At 37.9% G+C, this 26,792-nt stretch overlaps 1 protein-coding gene across 3 annotated transcripts in view; it reads right to left on the bottom strand.

Moving 5' to 3' along the window:
• The window catches only part of COL14A1 (collagen type XIV alpha 1 chain), a 245,527-nt gene that overhangs the window by 193,707 nt on the left and 25,028 nt on the right, over positions 1–26,792 (bottom strand). For all 3 annotated transcript variants that reach the window (XM_005563999.5, XM_005563997.5, XM_005563998.5), the window contains exons 3-5: positions 17,857–17,973; positions 13,217–13,360; positions 7,040–7,126 (exon numbers count right to left, since the gene is read on the bottom strand). In XM_005563999.5, coding sequence (XP_005564056.2) covers positions 7,040–7,126; positions 13,217–13,360; positions 17,857–17,973 — 348 coding nt within the window. The remainder of the gene's footprint in view (positions 1–7,039; positions 7,127–13,216; positions 13,361–17,856; positions 17,974–26,792) is intronic.

Here is a 26,792-nt window from a genome sequence, read left to right as displayed (position 1 = left end):
ATGTAGACGCTTATACAAGAAAATCGCAGATTTCAGGGAAAACAAAGAGCAGTATAGTTCAATGTGGATCATGAAAGCACCACGACTTGGAGGAGCGGCTTATGCTAAGGGTTGCATAAACGACCTGGTTGGGGTGGAGGGGGTCATCTTTTATCTCCATTGGGTCACACTAATGCATCCCCCTCCACCTCCTAGGAGCTGTAACTCTGTCCTGGATTGTCACCATTGTTTATAACTTACTTCTTAAGACAATTCTCCCACATAACCAGCGCTCTCACAAAGTCCTCACTGCCCTGGCACACACCTCACAGAAACCCTCACCTGAAAGAGGAAGATACCTATTTTCCACAAACCTCCTGAAAGTTCTTGCCCTACCCCAAGTCCTCATCACTACAATAAACCCTTTGAGACAGCGCCTGCCTGAAAGTGGGCTCAGAAAGAACTCTTCCGTAAACATATGTTCAGACATATCTTCAGTGAGGAAGGAAATGGACTGCTTATGAATCTTCCTTCTCCAAATGTGTATTGGTATTTATTAGAACATGTGCCAATAGTAGCCTCACTCTTCCATTGTCTACTTCTTAGTTTTAATTCGTTTCACTCAATCCTAGGTTTTGGAAAGGAAAGAGGAAGGTGCATCAGGGGAAAGAATACAGCAGTTAAGACACTTTAGAAATACATAGCTATAGCTAATAAATTCTGGAGCCAAACTCTAATCCACAAATGCTTCCATAGATTTCACCTTAAATACTGTTGTCTAAGCATCAAGTGGCCAAAAAAAAAAAAAAAATGCCAATCCAAACACGCAAACTTCCTTGTAAAATTCTCCCTTAAAAATATTAACAAATCTGTTTGTTCTTACACAAAGAAACACACAAAAGATAAGACGGAAACTAACACATTTGATTATATAGGAGGGGCAAGTAAAGTTGGTTGGAAGGAATAGCAGACGTGATACTTCTTTTTCAGTGTCATCCTTTTGTAGACTTTTCAACTTCTGGAAATGTGCCAATGTTTTACATACTCACGGATTAACTTAACTGTTCCCTATTAAAATAAATAACAAAATCACAGTGAACAGGGAAGAAAAGAACTAATCCAAGATCCTTTTGAATACAGATATGATATACTCTAGAATAAAAGCAAACATTGAACTCAAGTTAATAGAATTGTTTGTCTTTTTGCAGTATGCACAGATTAGCAGTTCTAAAACTATTTCTATGATTGACCATTTGAGTAGATATATTTAGAATATTGGGAGTCATGTTTCTCACTCTCTTGAAAGGGGAGTTATAAATATTAGAAGAAGGAGGGCTAAAGTAAACCCTGTGATATGGGTAAAAGATAGATATAAGATGCAGTAAGATAGATAGATGATAGATAGATAGATAGATAGATAGATAGATAGATAGATAGATGACAGATAATAGAAAGATGATAGATAGATGGATGATAGACAACAGATAGATGATTGATAGATGATAAGTAAATGATAGATAGACAGATGACTGATTGCTAGAGAGCAAGAGAATGAGAGACAGACAGAGAGATAATGGTATGACACTCCAGAAGCAAGAGGCACAGTTAGTATCCACATTTTGGTTGCAAAATACTATTCTCCACAAAAAGAAGCCATGATTCTTGGAAGAAATGGTTCATTTTGGGGCCAGGTAAAAAAAATACAAGAGCTCAGAATGTAAAGTTTGTGCCAGAAAGTAAGAAATAACTTAAAGAATGATGGGAACATATTTAAAAGACATAAGAGACAGCGTGAAATAGTTCCCACCTAGCAAATCTGGAACAATTTGAGCATCATAATAAACAATGACAGTAATGATTATAACCCACTCAAATAAACTAAGAACCCACCAGTCCATACTCATATGAAAAGAAAAACAAGTGTGGGAGAAGGGAAAAATCTTCTTTACAGTAGAATGCCAAATAATAAATGTAGAATGAAAAATGGAGTTAGAAAAATTACCATTTGAGAAACATCGTAATAGTTACTGACTCAGGCAAGAATTAATAGACGCTAAAGCAAGTAGGTGAAATTTTAATGAGAAACAGAGTATTTACATGTCTCAAAAATATCTCATCATAAGCTACTTACTTACTGCAAGGGAAAATATATATCTGGTAGATTTCACCTTAACCAGAAATTTATCAATCAAGACATTAAGCTGTAATAGTCATGCTGGAATGGGAGACAAAACCTTAATGCATTCAAGGTGGGAAGTTGGACGTGATAGTTCTTATGTAAAGGAGGCACCCTCACAGGGCCATAGCCTTACAAATTGTTGGACTAGAAAAATAACTGCTTTCTAGCAAGGGAGATGACAAGGAAAGGGTTTACATTGGTCTAAGCTCTATGTGGAGGAAAACTGTCTCTCCTGTGAATTTGTAACCATAGACAAGCCCTGAGTATCTTAAGACAAGAAATTAACATAAAGCGTTTCCAGGTTGGTAGCAACCAAAATGCCCCCTTCTGAAGGAGCTCACCCTTAAGACATGCTGTGAAGAATTTCCACACGAGTCCACAAGCCAAAGTAACACATCATACAAAGAAACCAGCCCCATGAATGAAAGTCAGTATAAACAAGTAACAAGAATTTAACCCTAACCAGGTGTGGTGGCTCATGCCTGTAATCCCAGTACTTTGGGAGATGGAGGCAGGTAGATCACCTGAGGTCACAAGTTTGAGACCAGTCTGGCCAACATGGTGAAACCCCATGTTTACTAAAAATACAAAAATTAGCCGGGCATGGTGGCAGGCACCTGTAATCCCAGCTACTTGGGAGGCTGAGGCAGGAGAATCGTTAGAACCCAGGAGGCAGAGGTGGCAGTGAGCCAAGATTGCACTACTGCACTCCAGACTGGGCAATAGAGAAAGACTCCATCTAAAAAACAAAACAAAACAAACAAACAAACAAACACACACACACACACACACAGACACAAATTTAACCCTAAAATGCTTTAATAATAGAATTATTGAATTCAGAATATAAAACAATCATGATTAAAATATCAGAATGATTAACAATTAAAAAGGAACCAAGCACCATAAAAAATTCCTAGCAACCTTGAAAAAGAAGCACATGTAATTTCCAGGAATAAAAGATTTCCCCATTGAAAAGAACAGGCTAAAGAGTAGATTAGAGAGGGGAAGAGATCTAGTGTCCTAAAAGACAGATATAAGGAACCCAAAATATCATTCGTAAAATCAGAGAGGTAGAAAATATTAGTATTAAAAGCATAGATTGTCCAAAGAAACTGTCATAAATCTAATTGAGAGAAAGAATATGAATATAAATTATTGAGAAAAATAATATTTAAAGAGTTAAAGGTCAAGAATTTTCCAATCCTGGTGAAAGATATAAATCTGAAATCTGGAAGCACAAAGAAATCTACATCTGGGCTGTCGATAGTGAAGCAGCAGAACCCCAAAGATAAAAGACAGCAAGCCTGAAACGCATCCAGAGAGAAAAGAGAGGTCACCTACAAAGGAACAACCCTTAGACTGAAAACACACATCTCAACAAAGCAACAGGAGCCAGAAGATAGTAAAATGTCTTTGAAATGATTGGAGACAACTCTCAATCTCGTACCCAGCTAATCTCTCAATAGTGACTACAGAGTGAAGATATTTTTGCACGAATAAAGATAAATTTATCACCGCAGATCTTCTATGAAGGAAAGTGGATACATAGAGAAGGTCTGAGATGCAAGATGAAATGGTGAACAAAACAACTTCGTGGGCAAATCTGGACACACACTGATTGTTAAAGAATATCTATAATAACTGTATTCAATAATATATTTGTGAGGCAAAAAATAAGTTAATGTATTTTTCAAAAATGATGTGTAAGACAGGAGAGTAATAGTTGAATATAAAGCATAATTAAATTCTGTATTCTATATTATAGGGAAATAGTAAAGATATTGATTAGGATTAGACTATGTTAGCTTTTCCAGGTCAGTAAGGGATAAAATGGATTTAAAAAGAAACTTGGTCAATTTTAAGTAAGGTATAATGGGGGGAAAAAAGATAAGAAAAATGTAGGATAATAGCATAAAATAAATAGTAAGTCCAAAATTATCAGTAACATCAACACATTTAAGTAAACTAAAGCTATCAAGTAAAATACAATGATTGTAAGATAATTTTTTAATGCAAATTAAACTACTTTACAAATTACTCACCTTGAACTTGAGACACAAAGAGAATGAAAGTTACAGAATAGAGAATCAATGCATTATGTGAGTACTAAATAAAATAAAGGTGATGTAGCTATATTAATATTAGATAAAATAGTCCTTGAGGCAAATATTGAATTACTAAGAATAAAAAGAATCATTACAAAATATGAAAAAGAAAAATTGACTAGAAAAATATAGTAACTCTTATTTTATTTCTATCTAGCCTTAGGTATTTAAAACAAAATTGCCAGAGTTACAAATAGAAATGGGCAAATACCATCAAGGGAAATTGAAATGCACATTTTTCTCAAGGACACATGGAATGGTTTTAAAAACTGACCACATTTAAGTAATAAAATGCCTCAACAAATTTCAAAGAATATTTCTACACACCCCATTCTCTACCCACAATGCAATAATTAGACATCAATAATAAATAAATGTCTTCTTTTCAAATCTCCAGATGTTTAGAAATTAATAGCATATTTCTAAGTAACTCATGGATTAACGGAGAAAATCTAGTGAAATTTAGAAAATAGTATGAACTACAGCATAACAACACTACATATCAAAACCTATGTGAGACAGCTCAAGTAGTACTTGGATATTTTAAAATGCATATAATAGAAAAGAAAAATTAAAAATTAAGGTGTAAACACTCAACTCAGGATGTTAGGAAAAAGAAAATACAATGAAGTACTGGATATAAAAGCATAAAAAGATATCAAGAGAAGCTATAAAAATATATATATGCAGCAACTAAATAACTTGATTCCAAGGTATATACTCTAGAAAAATTCTACCACATGTACAGGAGACATAAGCAAAGATACTTACAACAAATTAATTATAGCAAAATACTGGTAACATCAAGAGTGGGAGGGCTAAATACATTGGAATATATTTATCCAGTGGCATTCTATTCTAAACAGTAAAGAAAATGAATAAATTGGCTCTACATAAATCAACAGATAACTCAAAAAAGTTTAACATTAGATTTAAAAGTTGCAAAGGTATACATCCATTATAATAAACTACATATAAATTTGAACTTTGTATAATATGTTTTAAGCTTGCAAATATATATGAAGTAGAATGATAAAGACATATTGGAATGTTAAAAACTGACTTCAGCAACCTCCTACAAGAGAGGAAAGGGAATTTATGGGGATAAGTAATGAGTTTTAACTGTATGGTAATAGGTTTATTTTCTTAATCTGGACAAACATGTTTATGACATTATTTTTATACATTTTATATCTAACATATTTAATAAGTTGTAATAAATATAAATATAAACCTGCACATCATTAGAAGAAAAATAGGCAAATGTTTCTTATGTTAAAATATTAGAAAACCAAGAAATGCATCAAAATTCAGAGTAAAACATTTGTCAAGGATTTTTTAAATTGTATTAAAAATTATCAAAAAGATGAATAAAGTTGCAAGGCAAATTATACACCAGGAGAAAATATTTGCAAAACTACAACAATATGTAGAAAAGGGTTTCATACTCAAAATATTTAGAAAATTTTTATATATTCATTAAAGAAATAAAGACAACACAAAACAAAAATGAACAGGAAAAATTACAGATGACCACTAAAGATATGAAAAAATATTCAGCCTCACTAGTAATCAAAAAGATGTAAATTAAGCAAATGATATAAAATTGGGGAATTTTTTCAATATTAGGGATTTCAAATGTTGAAAAGAACATATGAAATAATCCCTGTTACATATTGTTGGCAGAAGTACAAATCACTGAAAAAAATTTAAGTCGATATTGATAGAGCCTGCCATCTATCAATTTGGCAGGCTAAAATTTGCTTATCCTTTAACTTCGCAGTTCCACAGTTAGAAATATGCTGTTACAGCATGTTTGTGATAGTGAAAATTGGACAACATTAAATGCTCATCAAAAGGGGAATAACCAGCAGGGTGCCATGGCTCACACCTGTAATCCCAACACTTTGGGAGGTAGAGACAGGTGAATCACCTGACCGAGACCAGCCTGGACAACATGGCAAAACCCTGTCTCTACTAAAAATACAAAAATCAGTTGGGCATGGTGGCATGCGCCTGTAATACCAGTCACTCAGGAGGCTGAAGCAAGAGAATCATTTGAACCCGGGAGGCGGAGGTTGCAGTGAGCCGAGATCGTGACACTGCATTCCAGCCTGGGTGACAGAGTGAGATCCTGTCTCAAAAAAAAGGGGGTTGGGGGGGACTAATCACTAAATTATAATAGTCTATCCCATAGAATACTATCTGGCTATTAAAAAGAATGAGGTAGACTAACAATAATAACTAACATTATTCAATGGCAGGCAATGTTCTAAGTATTTTACCCATATCAATGCATTTTATCCCAAAGAACTCTATGATCTGAATCCCATTCTCCACATTTTGCAGATAAGGAAATAGAGACATAGACATTTGGATAACTAGTATAAGATCACTCAAAGTGGTAAAGGCAGGCTTTGAATTTAGGCAGGCAAGTGGGAGAGCCCATGCAATTTACACTGGGTGATCCTGCCTCCTATATGAATTGGCATGGATAGGTTTCCAAGTGAAAAGGTATGCACAGAACAAGAACTATGATAGGCTATACATATATGCACCATTCTGAGAAAGGTGCCCTAAAGGTCACCTGCCATGCCAAAGGGTTGAGGGTCATCTTGTGTGGGAAAGGAAGGAAGAGTACAAAGAGGCCACAGGCGATCTTCATATTAGACCTGCACTTCTCAGATGGGGTCAGCAACCACATACATGAGAATTGCCTGTGTAACTAAAACAACCCAACTCCCAACATGAGTTAATCAAAATCGTCTCTGACCTTCTGGTGAAGATGGTCTACTCCCATTTCCTCTGTCCACAACTTTGACTCTGGGCTTTGGATCCTTTCTTTTTTCTAAATCTTTAACTGGAAGAAAAGTAGAGAGACAGCACCGTGTTATATTAAAGTCTAAAAGAAAATGTTCATAGAGTTTTACTAAAACCCTTGAGAGCCCTAAAAGTATTTACAGAAATGAGCTCCATGGTACAAACTCATCCCCAAATATTAGAACTGCTCTTTTTTTTTTTTTTTTCAACTATGTCATGAGAAGACACAGAAACACCTAAGGAACTACTTTGGCTGAGTATGCACTATGGGCAGATGTGTCACAAATATTTAATCCTTCATAACTGCTGTAAAATCAGCATAATTATCCCTAGCTTATGCATGAGGGAATGAAGAACCAGAAAGCTAAAACCTATTTCATAAAACCAGTTAAGTGTTGGCATGGGGTTAAAGCTGTATCTTCAAGTCTCTGGACTTAGCCTGTGAGCTTGGTCCCCATTCTAGAAAGATCTTAACCATAAATAGCCTCATTTGGAATTGCTCCATCAGCAAAAAAATAAAAAAATAAAAAAAGTGAAGAGCCTTAAAATAATTCCTTTTCAAACTTAAAAAAAAGTTTCCCCATTAATAAATGGTGGTTTTTTATGGTTTTAATTAGAAAATGTTCAGGGACCAAAAAATGCCCCATGGCCTTTTAATAAATTCGTATCAACCTACACCATTAGCTTAACTTTCCACTGCATTCTCTCCTTAAAACTGCACAGCTGCTTTTCTGCCAAATAGCACCTTAGGCTGTTTGAAGCAGTCCAAGAGCCTGCCAAATGGCAGCGGTTTCTGCACAAATAAAACACCCCGTGAAAATGCAGAAGTGAGCCAAGGTATTTCGTTTAATTGCTACATTCATTTCATGGAAATCGCCAAATGTACTGGGGGGTAAGCTACATAGGAGAAGCAATGATTTCCTCTGAACCACCCTTGCTGCCTTCTCCAGGACATTGTTCCATTCATCCTGTCTTTATCATCTCCTCCTCCTCTTTCTTTCCACTGTCTTCCATCGCTTTGCTGAAATGGTTTGAGATTTGTCATTTGCCAAGGTCACTCTATTATTCCTTTTCTTAGAAACCTTCCTTGACTTTCTGCTACCCAGAGATTAAATTCCAGGATTTAAAACACAATTTTAAATCACAATTTTAAAACATTTTAAAAATAAAAATATAAGATGCCGTGATCCTGATATGTATAAATTTTTATAACAATTTTTTTAAAACTTCATTCACCGACTTCTCTATAAGCATTGGCACTTTGGAGCACCCCCACCACCACCACCGCACCCCCCCTCCACACACACACACATACACACTTAAATTCTTTTCTTTCTCAGTTTTTACAATGGCTTTATCCTGGTTTTCTCCTGTTGACCACTCCTTTTCATTCTCATTCTTTGGGCTCTTTCTCTATTACTATTCATGAAACACAATCATATACTAAGAGTGTCTTGTGTCTCTGTACAACTCGCTGTAATTTTACCATCCCACAATTTAAATTCTCACCTTTTCATAAATAATTCCCAAATCTGTATCTTCAATCCCACCCACACATGTGCTGTCACCCCAAATTACTTGCATTTTCTAAAACAAAATATGTCTGCAACTTTAATATGAGAAAGATCGTGCTGAGTGATGCTGGAGGTAGAAACAGTTCTAGGAAAGACTAGTAATAAATTCAGAGGTAGAGACTTGGAGAAACTTCCCTTTTGAGTCAGACTTCCAAAGAAAGGCAGGAATTTGCAGGCAAAGATTGACAAAACACATTTAAAAGAGAAAAAAATTTTCCAACATAGAATGTGGTGAATTCTTACAAATTTCATGTTGCCTCAGCATCCATTTTAAATGTAAGTTGGACTTACTCATACTAGAAACAGGCTCAATCACCCTTGACACAGTTTCTGGTCCTACAACATACCCTAAAGCACTAGTTCCTAAATGTGGTTAATCCAGATTATCCGACTTAAACAACTGCTCCCTGCCCATCTTTCAAAGTGTAGTTCAAACGTCACCTTTCCAGTGGAGTTTCTGCCAGTCTCTATTTGGGAGTTACTCTTACTATTCATTATTCATTAGTCTCCCCTAGATCTATTTCTACCTTCTACTCCCTATGAGAGAGCCGCATACAGCCCACCTGACTGGCGCCACTGGCCTTCATTCTCTGCATGAACTGTGAGATATGCCACACTGACTGCCTCCCAGTCACAGTGTGACCTCTTAGAACTCATGCCTGCTTGATTTAAATGCCCCAATTAAAACCCTCCTCAAAGAAACCTGAGGATAATGCCCTGGACCCCAATAAAGACCCTGGCTTATGGGTGCCCCCACTTCTTGTGCTCCCTGACCTCCATGGGTGTGGCCTCCAGGCATACCATATAACTCTCAGGACCTGTAAGTAATAAAACTTTTACTTCCATCTCATGTCTCTCCTAATCATTGGAGAGGTGCCCTCCATATTTAAAGGTACTAAATTAAAACACAGAGCAATAAAAAGCAGTCTATAAATAAACAAGAAAAAATAACAGCCATTATGGAAGCTGATCCACTATGTCACATATAAGATGTAAACATGTATGTTGACCAAGGTGCTGTCTTCCTCATGTAGGGGCAAAATCAATTGGAAAACAGATAGTTAACAAGCAAAATGGTATTTCTTACGACAACAATAGCTACCATGCTCTACTATGTGGTGAAGTAAGTTCATCTGCACAGTAATAGGCATATCGTCACCCTCATTTGCAGGTGAAGAAACTGAGGCTGGAAGTGGTTGAACTGCTTGTGGCAAATCTGGAGTCATAACACCTATTAGATCAGATCTGCCTTTCTGTCTTAGAAATTCAAAGATCATTTCTTATGTTTTACTGTGTATCAATATATGAACTCATAAAGAATTCAAATCCCTGCACTAAAAGCAAACTTAGAGCCACAAGCTTTATCTTGATCACCACTTTCCTGGATCCAACCACGAAAGTTTTCTAGGAAGAGACTAGGTTTTAGCTCCATCTCACAGAGAGCAGGCATATAACTGAAATGCAAAAGGAAAAAGAAAGCTATCCAAGCAATTTTCATTTTATTCTTACAAACTGCTATTTGGGCAGAACAAATCCCTCTATCCTGCCAATAAAAATAACACAGTTAGCCGACTGCGGTGGCTCACGCCTGTAATCCCAGCACTTTGGGAGGCCGAGGCAGGTGATCACAAGGTCAGGAGATCGAGACCATCCTGGCTAACACGGTGAAACCCCGTCTCTACTAAAAAATACAAAAAACTAGCCGGGCGAGGTGGCGGGCGCCTGTAGTCCCAGCTACTCGGGAGGCTGAGGCAGGAGAATGGCGGAAACCCGGTAGGCGGAGCTTGCAGTGAGCTGAGATCCGGCCACTGCACTCCAGCCTGGGCGGCAGAGCAAGACTCCGTCTCAAGAAAAAAAAAAAAAAAATACAAAAAATTAGCCGGGCGTGGTGGCGGGCACCTGTAGTCCCAGCTACACGGGAGGCTGAGGCAGGAGAATGGCGTGAACCCGGGAGGCAGAGGTTGCAGTGAGCGGAGATCGCGCCACTGCACTCCAGCCTGGGTGACAGAGCGAGACTCCATCTCAAAAAAAATAAAAAATAAAAAATACACGCTTGCATATTATTTATCTAGCTAACCAGTTATACTGTTTCTCTACAGCTATCTTAGCAGAGTTAAGCATGATGGAAACAAATGAATTTCCTTTTAAGCATTTTGAAGAAGTAGCCTGGGAAGATTTATATGACTCTGTGTTTCTTCCACTTTTCAATCGGTGGAATATTTGAAATAATCAATTGCAAAACCTCAGACTAGAGAAAGATGAGTATTTTCTCCTTATCCCTTTTACTGCTTCTCACAAACTTTAAGTGAAGTTATTTCAGCTACTCATGCAGGAATTTTGGAGGCCAGAAACTAAAGTGCAGTGCCAGTAAAATGAGACAGAAGGCTAATTTATACCAAAAATAACATAAAAAGCTTTTCTAAAGCTCCTGGACAATGTGAATCTCAAAAGAATGTAACATTTACAACACGTGTATGCCCTGCTGACAGGTGAATTTGCCAGATGTCTTTGTTCAGAAGTTTCAAGAGGTAACAAAGTTGTGTGTGCTTTTAATTTTTTCAAAGATTTACAAAATATTGGGTTGGTGCAAAAGTAATTGCAATTTTTCCAATTTAAAGTAATTGCAAAAACTACAACTACTTTTGCACCAGCCTACATGTCTCACAAAACATTACAGAGAAGAGGAAGAGAAAAAAGGGAGGGAAGAGGTGTAAAAAATCTAGATAGAACATTGCTGCACACAAAGTTCCAGACCCACCACCACACAGATTTATGGATTCATCTTATCGTAGGATTTTAAAAGCTATTGTTTAGAATTTGGAAAAAAAAATCTATTTGAAATAATGTCTACAATTTGCTCAAAAAATAATAAGGAAAAGGGTTTGAGGGATAGAAGAAATAAGACTGGCCATGGGCAGCTAATTGCTGAAGCCAGATGACGGCTACTTAGGAGTTCATTAAAATATTCTGATGATTTTTTATTATGCTTTAAATTGTCCTGAATAATAAATTGGGCTTTTAAGAAGAGTTTCTTTTAGCAATGACATAACAGAAAGTTAACTAGGCTAGGCCTCTTCTGTTTGTATTCACAATACAAAAAAATTTCATCCTTCACGTTTGAAACACCACTTTCAGGAAAAGGGTGTTGCTGTAGTCTCTGGTCATTAGAATATAAGGTCCATATGGGGCAGGGATTTGTCCTGTGCCCAAGTGCCTAGAAAACAGTCTGGCACTTAATAGGCATGTGAAATACATTTGTTCAATGAAAAAAAAAGAAAAGAATTAATGAATGTCTCCCGAGAGACAGAAGAATCAGGGCCTGTGTAGATCTTTATTTTTTATTTTACTTTTTGTTTTTGAGACGGAGTTTCACTCTTGTTGCCCAGGCTGCAGTGCAATGGCGCCATCTCGGCTCACCAAGATCAACCTCCACCTTCTGGGTTCAAGCGATTGTCCTGCCTCAGCCTCCTGAGTAGCTGGGATTACAGGCGTGCACCACCACGCCTGGCTAATTTTGTATTTTTAGTAGAGACAGGGTTTCTCCATGTTGGTCAGGCTGGTCTCGGACCCCTGACCTCAGGTGATCCACCTGCCTCAGCCTCCCAAAGTGCTGGGATTACAGGCATGAGCCACCGTGCCCAGCCTGTGTAGACCATTTTTAAACTCAATCTAAAGAAATGTTTCCTAACGAACTCTGTGGACATTGATTGGACCATTGCAGAGCTTTCGCTCCCGCTTAGAATGTCCTTTGCACACCCTGTCATTTCTCCAAATTCCCAATTTACTATTTGAGAACTGGCTCAAACGTGAAGCTTTCCCATGTCTATCCTCTCCACAGCCCGTTACTGGGGCAGAGAGAGTACCTCTCTTCACAGAGTCCTGTATGTACTCTCTCCAATACTTCTCACATTGTATTTATTGACAAACCAGCTTATCATGGAGACTGGCATAGAACGGTCCCTATGTCAACTGATTAACAATTGGAAAGAATTAAATTCCCTGTTGCGTAGGTTGTTTTAGTAGAGGCTCGACTGGCACTTTCTGGGGATCCTATAGGGGAGATGCAGGCATTATCCATTCAGACATTCATATTTATGGAGCACCCATTATATGCCAGGCCTATAATATGCAACTGTGATACAACGAGAAATAAAAATCATTGAGTTACAGTCTTTGCAAAACTTGCAGGCTTGTGGGGGTCACAGAGAAGTAAATAAGCAATTACAATATGGTATTATAGTACCAGAAGGGAAGCTCTAGATGCTAAGAAATCACATAGGAGAGATGTCTGGGTAAGGTTCAGGAGCCAACATTAAAAAGTTCATTGGAAACTAAAGCACAAAGGGTAAGTAGGAATACAGCAAAATGGGGGAAAAGGAAGGGTAGGAAAGTATTAGAGATCAGAGGAATTTGTTGAAGGTAAGACTGAAGGTCTTCTAGGATCTCTATAAATCTGAAAAATCTAGAATTTTAAGTTGTAGAATATATATCACAGACTCAAATCCAAGGCTGGGACAGAGTCCTGCAGAGGTACTTTCAGAACTGTAAATACATACTTCTGAATTGGCCTTGAACTGGCTTGCTTTCTTTATCTTTATTGTATGCAATAATTTGGACTGTGTAATTCTGGTCTGGCATAAGGCCTTGAATAATTGCTTTAGTTGCAGTGTTCTGGAGATTCAGCTGGTTAGTTTTTCCACCTATAATAAAAGAGAAAAATAAATCAGTTCTAAGAAATAAGGTTCACTGTGAACATTAAGAAACTTTATTAGTTAGCAATAAAGGTGTTAAACAGTGAAGGCATTTTTTGAAATGTGTTTTATTGTATATATTTTAAATTGTATATATTTAGAGTGTATATCATGATTTTTTTACATACATCAAGAGGTGAAGATATTTAAAAATAGATACAATGGTATATATGTGTATTGCACCTAATTATAATATAGTTTCCATCTTTATTTTTAGTTGTACTCTTTTCATATTAGACAACTAACAATTGTCAGAATTAGAGAAAATCAAATTCATGAAAATATTTCATCATAACACTCTACTGCTTTTATATAGTAGGAAAAGCCATAGTACAAGCTTACAAGACAGCAAGCCCTCAGCATCAGATACACTCTTTGAGGAAAGAATTTCACTTAAAAGTGAAGAGAGAGACTAGGTGCAGAGGCTTATGCCTGTAATCCCAGCACTTTAGGAGGCCCAGGTGGGTAGATCACCTGAGGTCAGGGGTTTTATACCATCCTGGCCAACGTGGTGAAACCCTGCCTCTACTAAAAACACAAAAAATTAACCAGCCATGGTGGTGTTGGTCTGTAGTCCCAGCTACTCAGGAGGCTGAGGCAGGAGAATCCCTTGAACCCAGGAGGCAGAGGTTGCACTGAGCCGATATCGCGCCACGGCACTCCAGCCTGGGTGACAGACTGAGACTCCGCCTCAAAAAAAAAAAAAAAAAATGTGAAGGGGGAGATATGGGCAGGCCGAAGGTAATTATTGACACTGGAATTTTTTTCTAGGCCTCTCTAAAGTGAGTCAGAGCATCCTTGAAACATGAGCCATTTAATTATCTTAAATCTGACCACAAATGGCTCAGGATGCTGAAGGAACCACTCATTGACCGGCTACTTAAAAGTTGGCTTGGTTCATGAAAAGATTTCAAAATCCCACTACCTCTCCATCAAATTAGACTGACATCTAAGGCTTTCTTGAAAGTGCTGATGATTAAATACTCAACTTTTATGCAGAATTCCAAATTTTACTTTTCTTCTCTAATTTTTGCCTGCAATTACTGTGTCTGAGAAAAGGAAAATTAATTTAAAACTTCTGTCTCTCTAGCAGTACCAGCAAGAGAAGTCTGAAATTTGCTGAATTAGTCAAACATAATACAGATTATAATTTAATCATATGCTAATAAAATTAATATTTTTAATTCTGAAATTTGATGCTGCTATTATCTGCGCTGCCTACTACTGGAGGGCAAAATGGAGTCTTTCTCTTGCCAAAACCCATTTCCTTATATGCGTTTATGCTCAAGATGTTAAATCTGGTTTCAGGAACTTGTCATTTAAAACTCATCTACTGCTGGCCGGGCGCGGTGGCTCAAGCCTGTAATCCCAGCACTTTGGGAGGCCGAGGCGGGCGGATCACAAGGTCAGGAGATCGAGACCACAGTGAAACCCCGTCTCTACTAAAAATACAAAAAATTAGCCGGGCGCGGTGGCGGGCGCCTGTAGTCCCAGCTACTCAGGAGGCTGAGGCAGGAGAATGGCGGGAACCCGGGAGGCGGAGCTTGCAGTGAGCCGAGATCGCGCCACTGCACTCCAGTCTGGGCAACAGCGTGAGACTCCGTCTCAAAAAAAAAAAAAAAAAAAAAAAAAAAAAAAAAAAAAACTCATCTACTGCAAAGTACACCTAATATATCTTTCACAATGTGTGTTTCACTAAAAAAAGTTTCTCGAAAAACAAACCCTGTATATTGCAGTCCCTCTTTGAGAGTTATGGAGTGTATTGTTTTATTAAAGGCTTTGAGATTCCTGAAACAAACAAACAAAAAAAGCTTTAAACCTCTGTTTAAACTAGAATTTCCAAATTTATTTGACCATTAAACTATTTAGCTGCAAAACAGTTATTAGCATCCTACAGAATACCATGGAACACGCTTTCAGAAAGGCTGGCATAAACAATAGTTGGATCATGTCTCATAGTGTTGAAACAGCTATAAACATTTTGTGGCTAAATGTATTTATTACTTTTTATTTACTATGTTTAATCAAATAGATGCCAGATTGTCAAGCCTGATTATCTTGGATTGCTGCAGTAAGGACACTGTGGAAAATAAACTTAGCGTTCACGAAGAAATATTTTGCTTACATTCCCAATTTTTATTTTGTCATGGGAGATGTCTAAGCAAGAACTAGACATCTACTTCTTGGGTGCACTCTTCAAGAGGGGATTGAAGGATTCAGATGAAGGTTTGTTTCAGAGGCTACCCAAGTCACTCTTACAGTTCTATGATTCCTCAATAACACTTGCTTGGGGGGACTTAATAGTTTGGTATTATCAGCAATTAATCAGAAAAAGTTAAGCTACCAATCACCTGAAGGAAAAAAATTACCTTTCAAGATCAGACATAGGGGCTTCTCAGAGGTACTGAAAAATAGTAACTTGTATTTTGACCTTTAGACTCACAAATGTTCAAGAATCTTTTAAATTTAAATTTCCCATGATAGCTTATTTTTAAAAATAAGCTATATTTTTAAAAATCAAAGAAATTCCAAAATTGAGTCATACTCCAAAATGAAAACTCTGACCCAGGCTTGAGAATATTGTTTTCCATAAGCAAGTCATTTCTGTACGCCACCATGGGAAAAGTGGACATCTGGCATTGCTCAACCAGAAGTCATTCTAATAAGCCTACGGATAATATTTCTTAATAAAAGATACGTCAGGCCATGTGCGGTGGCTCACGCCTGTAATCCCTGTACTTTGGGAGGCTGAGGCAGGTGGATCACCCGAGGTCAGGAGTTCAAGACCAGTCTGGCCAACATGGTGAAATCCCATCTCTACTAAACATACAAAAATTAGCCAGGCATGGTGGTGGGTGCCTGTAACCCCAGCTACTCAGGAGGCTGAGACAGGAGAATCACTTGAACCTACGAGGCAGAGGTTGCAGTGGGCCGAGATCACGCCTCTGCATTCCAGCCTGAGCAAGAAAGAGCGAAACTCTGTCTCAAAAAATTTTAAAAATTTAAAAATAAATGAAAGATATGGCCTTTTGGTGACCAAGCAAGAAACCAGGTGTTTCATCTGCTTGTCTTTTTGGAATGTTTATATCAAGTGCTGAGTAAGACGTCCACATTAATGAACAATACAGCATGTCTCCTTCACCGTATCTTTTGGGAAAAGGTCTACCACTGAAAGGAGTCTAGTTCCATATAACCCTCTTTATCACCAAGAAAAAGAATAAATAATTACTATATTTACATAAATATATATTATACAAATATGTATTATTAAGTATTTATTATGTACTGTGCGAAAATGGATCCTTGGAGAAGTAATGGGACCTAAAAGCATCTTTATGATAATCATAGGTAACATTTACTGAGCACTTACTATATGGCACCACTGTTCTAAGGGCTTTATATTTATTTTAGTCTTCACAACTGGTACTTCCCAAATTTACTGTGCATAGGAATCACCTGGGGATCTTTTTAAAATTCAGATGCTGGTTGAAGAGGTTGAGGGTGGAGCCCAGTAATCTGCATTTCTAACAAGCTCTCAGGTAATGCCAATGCTGCTGATCCCAGATCAACCTTGAGGTGCAAATTCATAGAAGACTCCACGGGGTGGGTACAAATATTGTTTGCTCATTGCATAGAAGAAACGTGAGGCACTGAGTGATCGACTGGCCTGAATCACACCACTTATAAGTGACAGAATCAAGTTTTGAATTCAAGCAATCCAGTTGCTGATCCCATCTTCATCTTCCTAACAACCAGGTAGCAGAGGCAGTTTCCCTACATGGTCTGTATTATTTTAGCTTATTATATTCGTATAATAAAAACGTAAAATATGAGAAAGAAAAATTCAACTAAATGATGCTGAAAGATACTTCATTATTTAAAGACACTTAATTTAAAGCGTCTTTAAATAATGAAGTATCTTTAGGCATCATTTAAGCATCAACTTTAAAATAAAGATGCTTAATCTAAAGCGTCCTTAAATAACTATTCATGACCAAAAAATGTGTTCATCTTACGCTTTTCCTGCCTTATCACTTATTTTCACAATATCCACTTAGCCTTTATAATTTTAATGTATAATGCTGAATATTATTCTGTTGAGTTAATTAATCATAGTTTATTCAACTAGTCAAAACTATTGGACACTCAGGTGCATTGTATATTTAAGTTCCAATGAATTCAAAGTATTCATTTCTATGTCTAAACAGAGAAAATAAAACTTGTTGACTGTCTGATAATTTGGTCTAAAAAGAACTAGAGCCAAGAGTCACTCTTTACTCTTTGGGGAACATTATTACCTTGATTAGATGGTAAGATTTTAAACGCTAAAGATAAAACAAAAAGCTTTCAAATAATCCCAACACAATGCTTGGCACTACATGTTTTTAGTTACCTGTGCATGAAAAGTTGCTAATGCTCTACAAAACACAGTCAATTGTTTTTACCTGAAGCTGGAGTCACAAGAAGTTTGTAACCACCAAATTTCCCTCTTGGAGCCTTCCATGAAATCTGTATACTGTCATGAGATATTACATTATATCGTAACCTTGTGGGTGGAGCCACTAAAAACGAAAAACAAAAATGATGTAAACATTGTAACATTTAAGCTTCTATTTGTTAAATCATAAAGTCAAAGTAGTATAACCAAAATACACACAAAAGACTACATCAGCCTCAAAATATGTATTTTATATATATATATGTTTTTTGAGACGGAGTCTCACTCTATTGCCCAGGCTGGAGTGCAACGGCAGGATCTCAGCTCACTACAACCTCTGTCTCTTGGGTTCAAGCAATTCTCTGCCTCAGCCTCCCAAGTAGCTGGGATTACAGGCACGTGCCACCACGCCCAGCTAATTTTCTTGTATTTTTAGTAGAGACGGGGTTTCCATCTTGGCCAGGCTGGTCTTGAACTCCAGACCTCATGATCCACCCGCCTCGGCCTCCCAAAGTGCTGGGATTACATGCATGAGCCACCGTGCCTAGCCATAATATATATTATTTTTTAAACCCCATTAATGAACTGATCAGTTTGCAAGATAACACAAACCTAAGGGCATTTGTTTCTTACCCAAGGGATATCCATTTGTCAAACAGTAGTGACCTTATGACAAAGAACTAAGACCAACTGTTAGAATGTAATACTCTAGCCTAGTTTAATAATTGAAGCCAATTTTGTAAAATGCTTTCATTATGTTACAAGGATAAATTTTTCTCCTTGAAACATGTGAGCTTCTATAATCTACTCTACTGAGACCTGTTGTATGTCCTTAGGTTTTTCACTTTGGTAATTCAATATTTTTGATGGATTATATGATAATTTGAGAGTGCTATTATGGATATATTATGGTAATAAGATATTCATTTAAAAACATTGGAGAAAATGATTGTAAAGGCATTCAGGACCAAGTAAAAGATAATTATGTTTTATAAACTTGGATCCAGTTTTCAAGGATAGCTGATTTATATCTATCAGAAAGATACAAAGCACATGGTCATGAATCAGCCCAGAATGTTTTATCTTTTCTGACAGTTTACAAAAATGAGTAGAGCCGTATTACTTTTTGTGTAGGTCATTCAAACTTCAAAACACATTTCTGGAACACTACACAAATGTTCCAGTATTTCAAAAAAAGTAAGAAGGTTTTTATTACATACTCTCTAAATGAGTTTGTTAGAAAAGAAAAGTTAATACTTAATGGAAAAGTTAACCTTTTTTATCCACTTTTAAGCCCAGCCTCTCTTTCTCATTTAAAAACAAAAAACAAAACAAAAAAAAAACAGAGCGTAGAGAAAAGAAACAAACTTTCTCCTACATAGGCATGGGGCAGAACACGGGATATGGATGTTAGTTTCATTCCCAGTTCTACCACTTAGCTAATAACCCTGAGCAGGTTATTGTTTCTTCCAAAACCTTAGTTTCTTTATTTTTAGAAAAGCCGATGGCGATACTTTTTGCAAAGGAGAGATGACAACTGTAAATAGGATAATGGATATCATGAATATAATGCATTATAATAGGGGTTCAATAAATATTTGTTCACTTTCCCCTACTTCATGTAATGATTCAGCTTAAAAGCTCACTTAATCTTCAAAACATACATTGCTATTCCAATTTGATAGATAAAGGAACCAAGGTGCAACTAAGGCACTTGCCCAAGTTCACATACTGACCCCAGATGAAATGCACTGTTTCTTTGAAAGATGATTCATATTAAGAAGTCACCCTCGGCCAGGCATGGTGGCTCATGCCTGTAATCCCAGCACTTTGGGAGGCCAAGACGGGTGGATCACCTGAGGTCAGGAGTTTGAGACCAGCCTGACCAAAATGGTGAAACCCCATCTCTACTAAAAATACAAAATTAGCCAGGTGTGGTGGCACACGCCTGTAGTCCCAGCTACTCGGGAGGCTGAGACAGGAGAATCAATTGAATCAGGGTGGTGGAGACTGCAGGGAGCTAAGATCAGGCTACTGCACTCCAGCCTGGATGAGAGACAGCGAGACTCCATCTCAAAAAAAAAAAAAAAAAAAAAGAAGTCACCCTTCATTGAGCTAGATGAATGAATAATTTACTACTCCACAAACCGAAATCAGATGAAATCTTCTGAAATCAGTAAGCACTGAAAGACACAATCTTAAGAATAGATTTTCTTTCTATTTGTCCTTTACTGTCTCTAAGTAGAGAATGCTAGCCATGCAGAATAAAAACATTAGCTTCCTGTTCTCAACGTGACATGAATGGAAGAAATAGTCTACATTTCTCTGGCTAATGAGAGAACATAAATTTGTCATAAGAATAACTTTTTTCAAATGGAAGAGGAAGGTGCCTGAACCTAACATTTGAATGAACAGAAAAACTGTTACTATTTTGTTTAGTCATCAACTCGAGAAGAAAATTTATTAATAGATAGATTCTTATTACTTATGGAAGAAAATTAAAAGTAAGAATTTTAAAACGTTACAAAATATATGCAAGTTTCTGACTCAAATCAAGTCAGTGGACTAGTAAATGTCATTGTCAAAGTATTTGCATGAATGAGCTGCTGAAAAAAAAGCTGCCTTGGGAACCATCAAGTGGAAAAGTACAAATAGGATGGAGGCTTCAATCTAGGAAATTCCAAGAGAGTCAATGATTCCATTAGCACTCCAGGTGTGTTGACATCTCAAAACAGCAAACAACATTCAGGATTCCTAGGTTAAAAAGTCTTAATTTTAATATCCATGCTACTATTCTTTAAATGTTGTCTGAGTTTATAGCCCTCAACATCTTTTAGTCAATAGATAGGCTTCTAAATCTCCAGGAGAAAATGAGGGCAATGTGGACCATGTTCAGATAATCTGGATGGTGTTCTAGAACCAAGAGAGGCATCGGCTTCCATTCGATTGCTCAAGAAAACGAAGTGCAAAACCATTGAAGCAAATGCAACAACCAAATCCATCAATACTCAACTCTTTTATTAATTTACAAGTGATTAAACTGTCTACAGTCCCATTACAACTGCTAGGCAAAAGCAATATCATTATTACCTTTTATCAATAGACCACATCTATTGTCTATAGAAGCATAAATACCCTCACAGTCATTAAAAGGAAATCTTCGTTAAACATAACGTTCACATTTTCTTTAGGTTTTTGCCTTTAGGGTAAAAAAATATTGGAAAGAAGAAATGCTAGTTAACAAAGAAAGAGGCCTAAGGTCACACCTGTGGATTTCAAAGTTAGCTTTTTCCCCCCTTTTAGAAGGCACTGGGACTGGAACCAAAGCAAGGGCAGCACGATTGACAGAAACGCTGTAAGTGCCGTGGAGAAATCATTGCTCTTATCTCATGGAACAAACCTTTGTGTACATTTTATACCAGACCCATGATTTTTCTGTTTGCAAGCACAAAGGAAGTACTTTTTTTAACATATGCTTAACTTCCATTAATAATTATAAATGCTTGCATGAACTTGACTCAAAATTTATGTCAGTTCAAATCCTAATCTTTTCAAAAAGACAAACATCAAGTGTAAAGTTTTATTTCCAGCACACACCAAGAGCCCAGAGGAAACCAACAGACTCATCTTTTGCATGGTGAAGTGTAAAGGATGAGATTGCACATGAAATTAGGTCTGATATAAGATCTGTGAATACATAAACATCATCCCAAAGGGAGACTGAGGGGGAAGACTGAGGAGTGGCTACCCATTATCTTCCACTCCACTGCAGGGTTAGGCTTGTCACTGAAAGTGTAGAGGCATTTTTGTTCTGCTGTGCTGTGCTGTGCTTTGTTTGTGAAGGAAGATTTTCTTTAAGCTCAAAGAATACCACTGCGATCATTCCCATAGAGGCTCATAGGCAGGAGAGAAATGTTTATGTCATGCCATTGAAGTCTCACTGTTATCAAGCATTTAGGAAATTCTATTTCATAATCTATTTATTAAAGGGTTGACTTTTGGCTGTCCTTTTCTTTCTTCCTTCTTTCTTTCCTTTCTTCTCATCTGAATTTGAACGGTTATGGTTTTGTCAAGTAACCCTCTACGTAAAGATAATTATTTTAATAAAACATTCACATTTGTTTATTAAAACGCTAGTTTTTACACAGGGGCACTGAAATGGACATCTTGTATTCTTCCCTACCCTTAATCGCATCTCCTCTTCCTTATATGACAGCATCCTGGTTTTCTTCCAAGGAACAACACCGCCTCCCCCCACTGCATAGGGCCAGCCATCCTCCCCTGGCTAAAGGCTGGGAAAATGACTCAAACCAGGTCAAGCAGACTCTCCCAAGAATCTGAAACTTGACTCCAGTGATGCAAGGATGGAAAATAGTTCCAGTCATTCCAATGACATGCCCTAAGGAAAATGGTCACTAGTTTCTACAGACTGTATCCCAGAGGGTTTCCCAGATTCCTGTCCTTTTCAAAGCTTGATTATTTACTTTTACTTTGATTATATGAGCTACTGCATTACCTACTGGTGAATACATTTTTGCTTAGTTGACCAGAGAAAATTTATTTTATTTGCAACCAAAAATGTCTGGCTGATAAAGATAATGCAGCATGAAATCACACTGAGAGTTTTTACCTCTTTAAAACATATTTTAGGGTGCTAAGTTGATAGGGCAACCAATTATATTTATTTTTAAAAGACTTTTAAACAGCAGAGAAGTATTTGGCTATTTTTCCAAGTAATCTAAAAAAAAAATTGTTTTTAGATTATTGGCGGGGTGCAGTGGCTCACGTCTGTAACCCAGCACTTTGGGAGGCCAGGGCAGACAGATTCATTGAGCCCAGGAGTTTGAAACCAGCCTGGGCAACATGGCAAAACCCCATCTCTAAAAAATAAATACAAAAATCAGTTGAGCGTGGTTGCATGCACCTATGGTCCCAACTACTCAGGAGGCTGAGGTAGGAGGATCACTTGAGCCCAGGACGTGGAGGCCATGATCGCACCACTGCACTCCAGCCTGGGCAACATAGCAAGACTCTGGCTCAAAAAAATAAAATAAAATACAAAAACTTTAGCTTTTTATGTTAGTCATTTTTTCATTTAAATGTGCTGCCTAAATGTTTTATAAATCAGAGCAATAAAATTTTGAGAGACTTTTACTGTAGGATATGCTACGGGGATATTTTTTTAATGTGGTTTAGAACCTCATATGTTGTAATTTCATAATCCATTATAAAGATGCTGAAAACAGCAGTAAGGAAAACATTCTCAACTTTTTAAATGTGTTTGGCTACTAACAACAGCAAGAAATATGTGTCAACGTGTGAACACAGAGGTCTTTATAAAGTTAAAGCTAGCCCCTATGCAAAGTCTCCAATTTTCCACGTGTTGAGGTTTTTAAATGACAGTTATTTTACCTTCAGTGGCTCCTTCCTGTAACTGTCCAAAACAAACATCGCTAGAACCAGGTACATATTTACTGTGAAACTCTAAGAAAGTATGGATCCCATCACTCTGTTATTGCTGTACACATTTTTCTCCTACAGCCATCATATTACTTTTTCTGTACTCTAGTTCATTTAACAACTTGTCTTGAAAAGAAGATGCTGGAATAATCCAGGTATAAACAGTTATTTGAGGCCAGGCGTGGTGGCTCACACCTGCAATCCCAGCACTTTGGGAGGCCAAGGCGGGCAGAGCACAAGGTTAGGAGTTCGAGACCAGCCTGGCCAATATGGTAAAACCCCATCGCTACTAAAAATACAAAAATTAGCCGGGCGTGGTGGTGGCAGGAGAATCACTTGAACCCGGGAGGCAGAGGTTGCAATGAGCTGAGATCAGGCCACTGCACTCCAGCCTGCGAGACAGAGCGAGACTCTGTCTCAAAAACAAAACAAAGAAAACAAAACAAAACAGTTATTTGAGCCAATGTAGGTTCACAGGTCCTGGAGAGGGAACATTTTCTATAAAATATTCCATGGAGAGACTAAATGGATAAGCAATTTAAGGAGCGAGAATTAATTTCCTTTTTTTTGTTGTTGTTGTTGTTTTTTTTTTTTTTTTTGAGACGGAGTCTCGCTCTGTCGCCCAGGCTGGAGTGCAGTGGCGCGATCTCGGCTCACTGCAAGCTCCGCCTCCCGGGTTCACGCCATTCTCCTGCCTCAGCCTCCCGAGTAGCTGGGACTACAGGCGCCCACAACCGCGCCCGGCTAATTTTTTGTATTTTTAGTAGAGACGGGGTTTCACCGTGGTCTCGATCTCCTGACCTTGTGATCCGCCCGCCTCGGCCTCCCAAAGTGCTGGGATTACAGGCGTGAGCCACCGCGCCCGGCCGAGAATTAATTTCCTGTATTTTTTTTTTTTTTTTTTTTTGAGACTGAGTCTCGCTCTGTAGCCCAGGCTGGAGTACAGTGGCATGATCTCGGCTCACTGCAAACTCCGCCTCCTGGGTTCACCCCATTCTCCTGCCTCAGCCTCCCGAGTAGCTGGGACCACAGGCGCCTGCCACTACACCTGGCTAATTTGTTTTTGTATTTCTAGTAGAGACGGGGTTTCACCGTGTTAGCCAGGATGGTCTCCATCTCCTCGTGATCCGCCCGCCTCGGCCTCCCAAAGTGCCGGGATTACAGACATGAGCCATCCTGTATGTCTTTTAATACTAGCTGTATTCGTTGTTTATTGTTACTGTAATAAATTTCAAAACCTTAGTGGCTTAAAACAACAGACATGTATTATCTTACAGTTCTAGGGGTCAGAAGTTTGAAATCAATCTCACGGGGCTAAAAGGATGGTGTTGGAAAGGCTGAATTTCTTTCTGTGGGGGAGAATCACTCAATCATTGTCTTGCCTTTTCTAGCTTCTAGAGGCTTCCCACATTCCTTGACTTGTGGCCTCTTTCCATCTTCAAAGCCAGTAGTACCCAGTCAAGTTTTTCTCACCTGGCCGCTGACACTGGTTGCCCTGTCTCCCTCTTCCATATTTAAAGCTTTTTGCAGTTACATTGGGCCCACCCAGATAAGCCAGGCTAACCTCCCTATTTTAAGGTCAACTGATTAACAAACTTAATTCAATCTGACATCTTAATTTCCCCTTGCCATATAACATATTCACAAGTTCTGAAAATTCATATGTCAACATCTTTGCAGGCATATTATTCTACCTGCCACACTGACTTTGTTTCTCTTTTTCTTTTTCTTTTTCTTTTTTTTTTTTTTTGAGATGGAGTCTCGCTCTGTTGCCCAGGCTGGAGTGCAGTGGCGCAATCTCAGTTCACTGCACCCGTCACCTCCCGGGTTCAAGCCATTCTCATGCCTCAGCCTCCTGAGCAGCTGGGACTACAGGCACGCACCACCATGCCCGGCTAATTTTTTGTATTTTTAGTAGAGACAGGGTTTCACCCTATTGGCCAGACTGGTCTCAAACTCCTGACCTCATGATCCACCTGCCTCAGCCTCCCAAAGTGCTGGGATTATAGACATGAGCCACCAGACTTTTTTTTTTCTCTCTAAAAATGTCTATATGGCTTTGCAAATTAATGACAAATTTGGCCAACCCACAGAAACTCACTACTAAATTTGCTTTAAAAGCAGAAAATCAATCCAGTAAAGCAATTCATATTCTTTATTCCTTGCTCAAAATCAGTCATGTAAATAAGAGGCATCATGGTGGGAATAAGATGAGGTTTCTCAAAGGTATCACATATTTTCCTAATCACCAAAACCAAAGACCTCTAAAGCTTTTCTTATTGAGGTTTCCTCCAGGGTGCAGCCACCATCTTCCTTCTTGAAAATTTCTCCAGCCTTCACTTACCATCCACTACATTCCCCTGACTCTCCTTATAATTGATGTTGGATTTTTTTTTTTTTGACACTTTAAATCAGTCATTTTTCTTCTATTGAACTCTATTGATGTTTGGCTGACTTCATCCTCACTTCTTTCCACTTTGATATCCCCCCCCCAATTGTACTTCTAAGGCTTCAAAAATCCCTATAAGTGAATTCCCACATAAAATACAATTCAAATGTAATCTCCTGCCTTGATCTTTTTTCCCTAAACTCCAGACCACCAACTGCCTACCAGACACCTCCACCTGAATGTCCCACAGACACCGTGAGACACCATATGTTTGTCTAAAATTGAACTCATTGTCTTCTACTTGTTTAAACTCTTCAACAGATGTCTACTATGACTGAAACATTGCTCTGTACTAGAGATACAGACACTAAAGGGAGAACGATTAGCTTTTATGAGTTGAGGTAGATAAACAACTACAATGCAAAGATATAGAAGCAGTAATGACACAGGGGTCAAGATGAAAGGCCCCATCTGCTCAGGTCTCCATCAAGAAACTTGATTCATCTTCAATATTTCCCTGTCATTTGTCTGTCTCCACTTTTAATCAGCAGACAACTTTTATCTCTTGTACTCCTTAAAGGATTCTTAGATGCATTCTCTCTACTCACATTGCCTACTTCCAGCCTTCAACACCTATTTCATGGACAATTTAATATATTTTAACGATTTCTCATACCTTGTTTGTTCCTAACCCTCAAGCCCCCATGAGTCACAAATATGAGAATCATCGATATTGCTATCAGAGTGTTTTTCTCAAAAACAGAGTTGTTTAAAATCTTCCATAATCTGGCTTCAATCTATCTTTCCGTCTTTGTCTTTGCCCCACTTCACCCCCAACATAACTTATATTGCAATTTATTTGCTTACAGCCCTGTCTCCCTAGTAGACGGTAACCTGGTTGAAGGCAAAAAATAAATAAATAAATAAATAAGTCTTATTTAGCTTTGTATCTTGAACTTGACACACAGAATGTGCCCCATAAGTGTTCACTTAAAACAGAATTTGGTGGCTGGGCACGGTGGTTCATGTCTATAATCCCAGCACTTTGGGAGGCCAAGCAGCGTGGATCACTTGAGGTCAGGAGTTCGAGACCA

Source organism: Macaca fascicularis, chromosome 8 (assembly GCF_037993035.2).
Source record: "Macaca fascicularis isolate 582-1 chromosome 8, T2T-MFA8v1.1".
NCBI lineage: Eukaryota > Metazoa > Chordata > Mammalia > Primates > Cercopithecidae > Macaca > Macaca fascicularis.
This window is presented reverse-complemented; position numbering and strand designations above follow the sequence as displayed.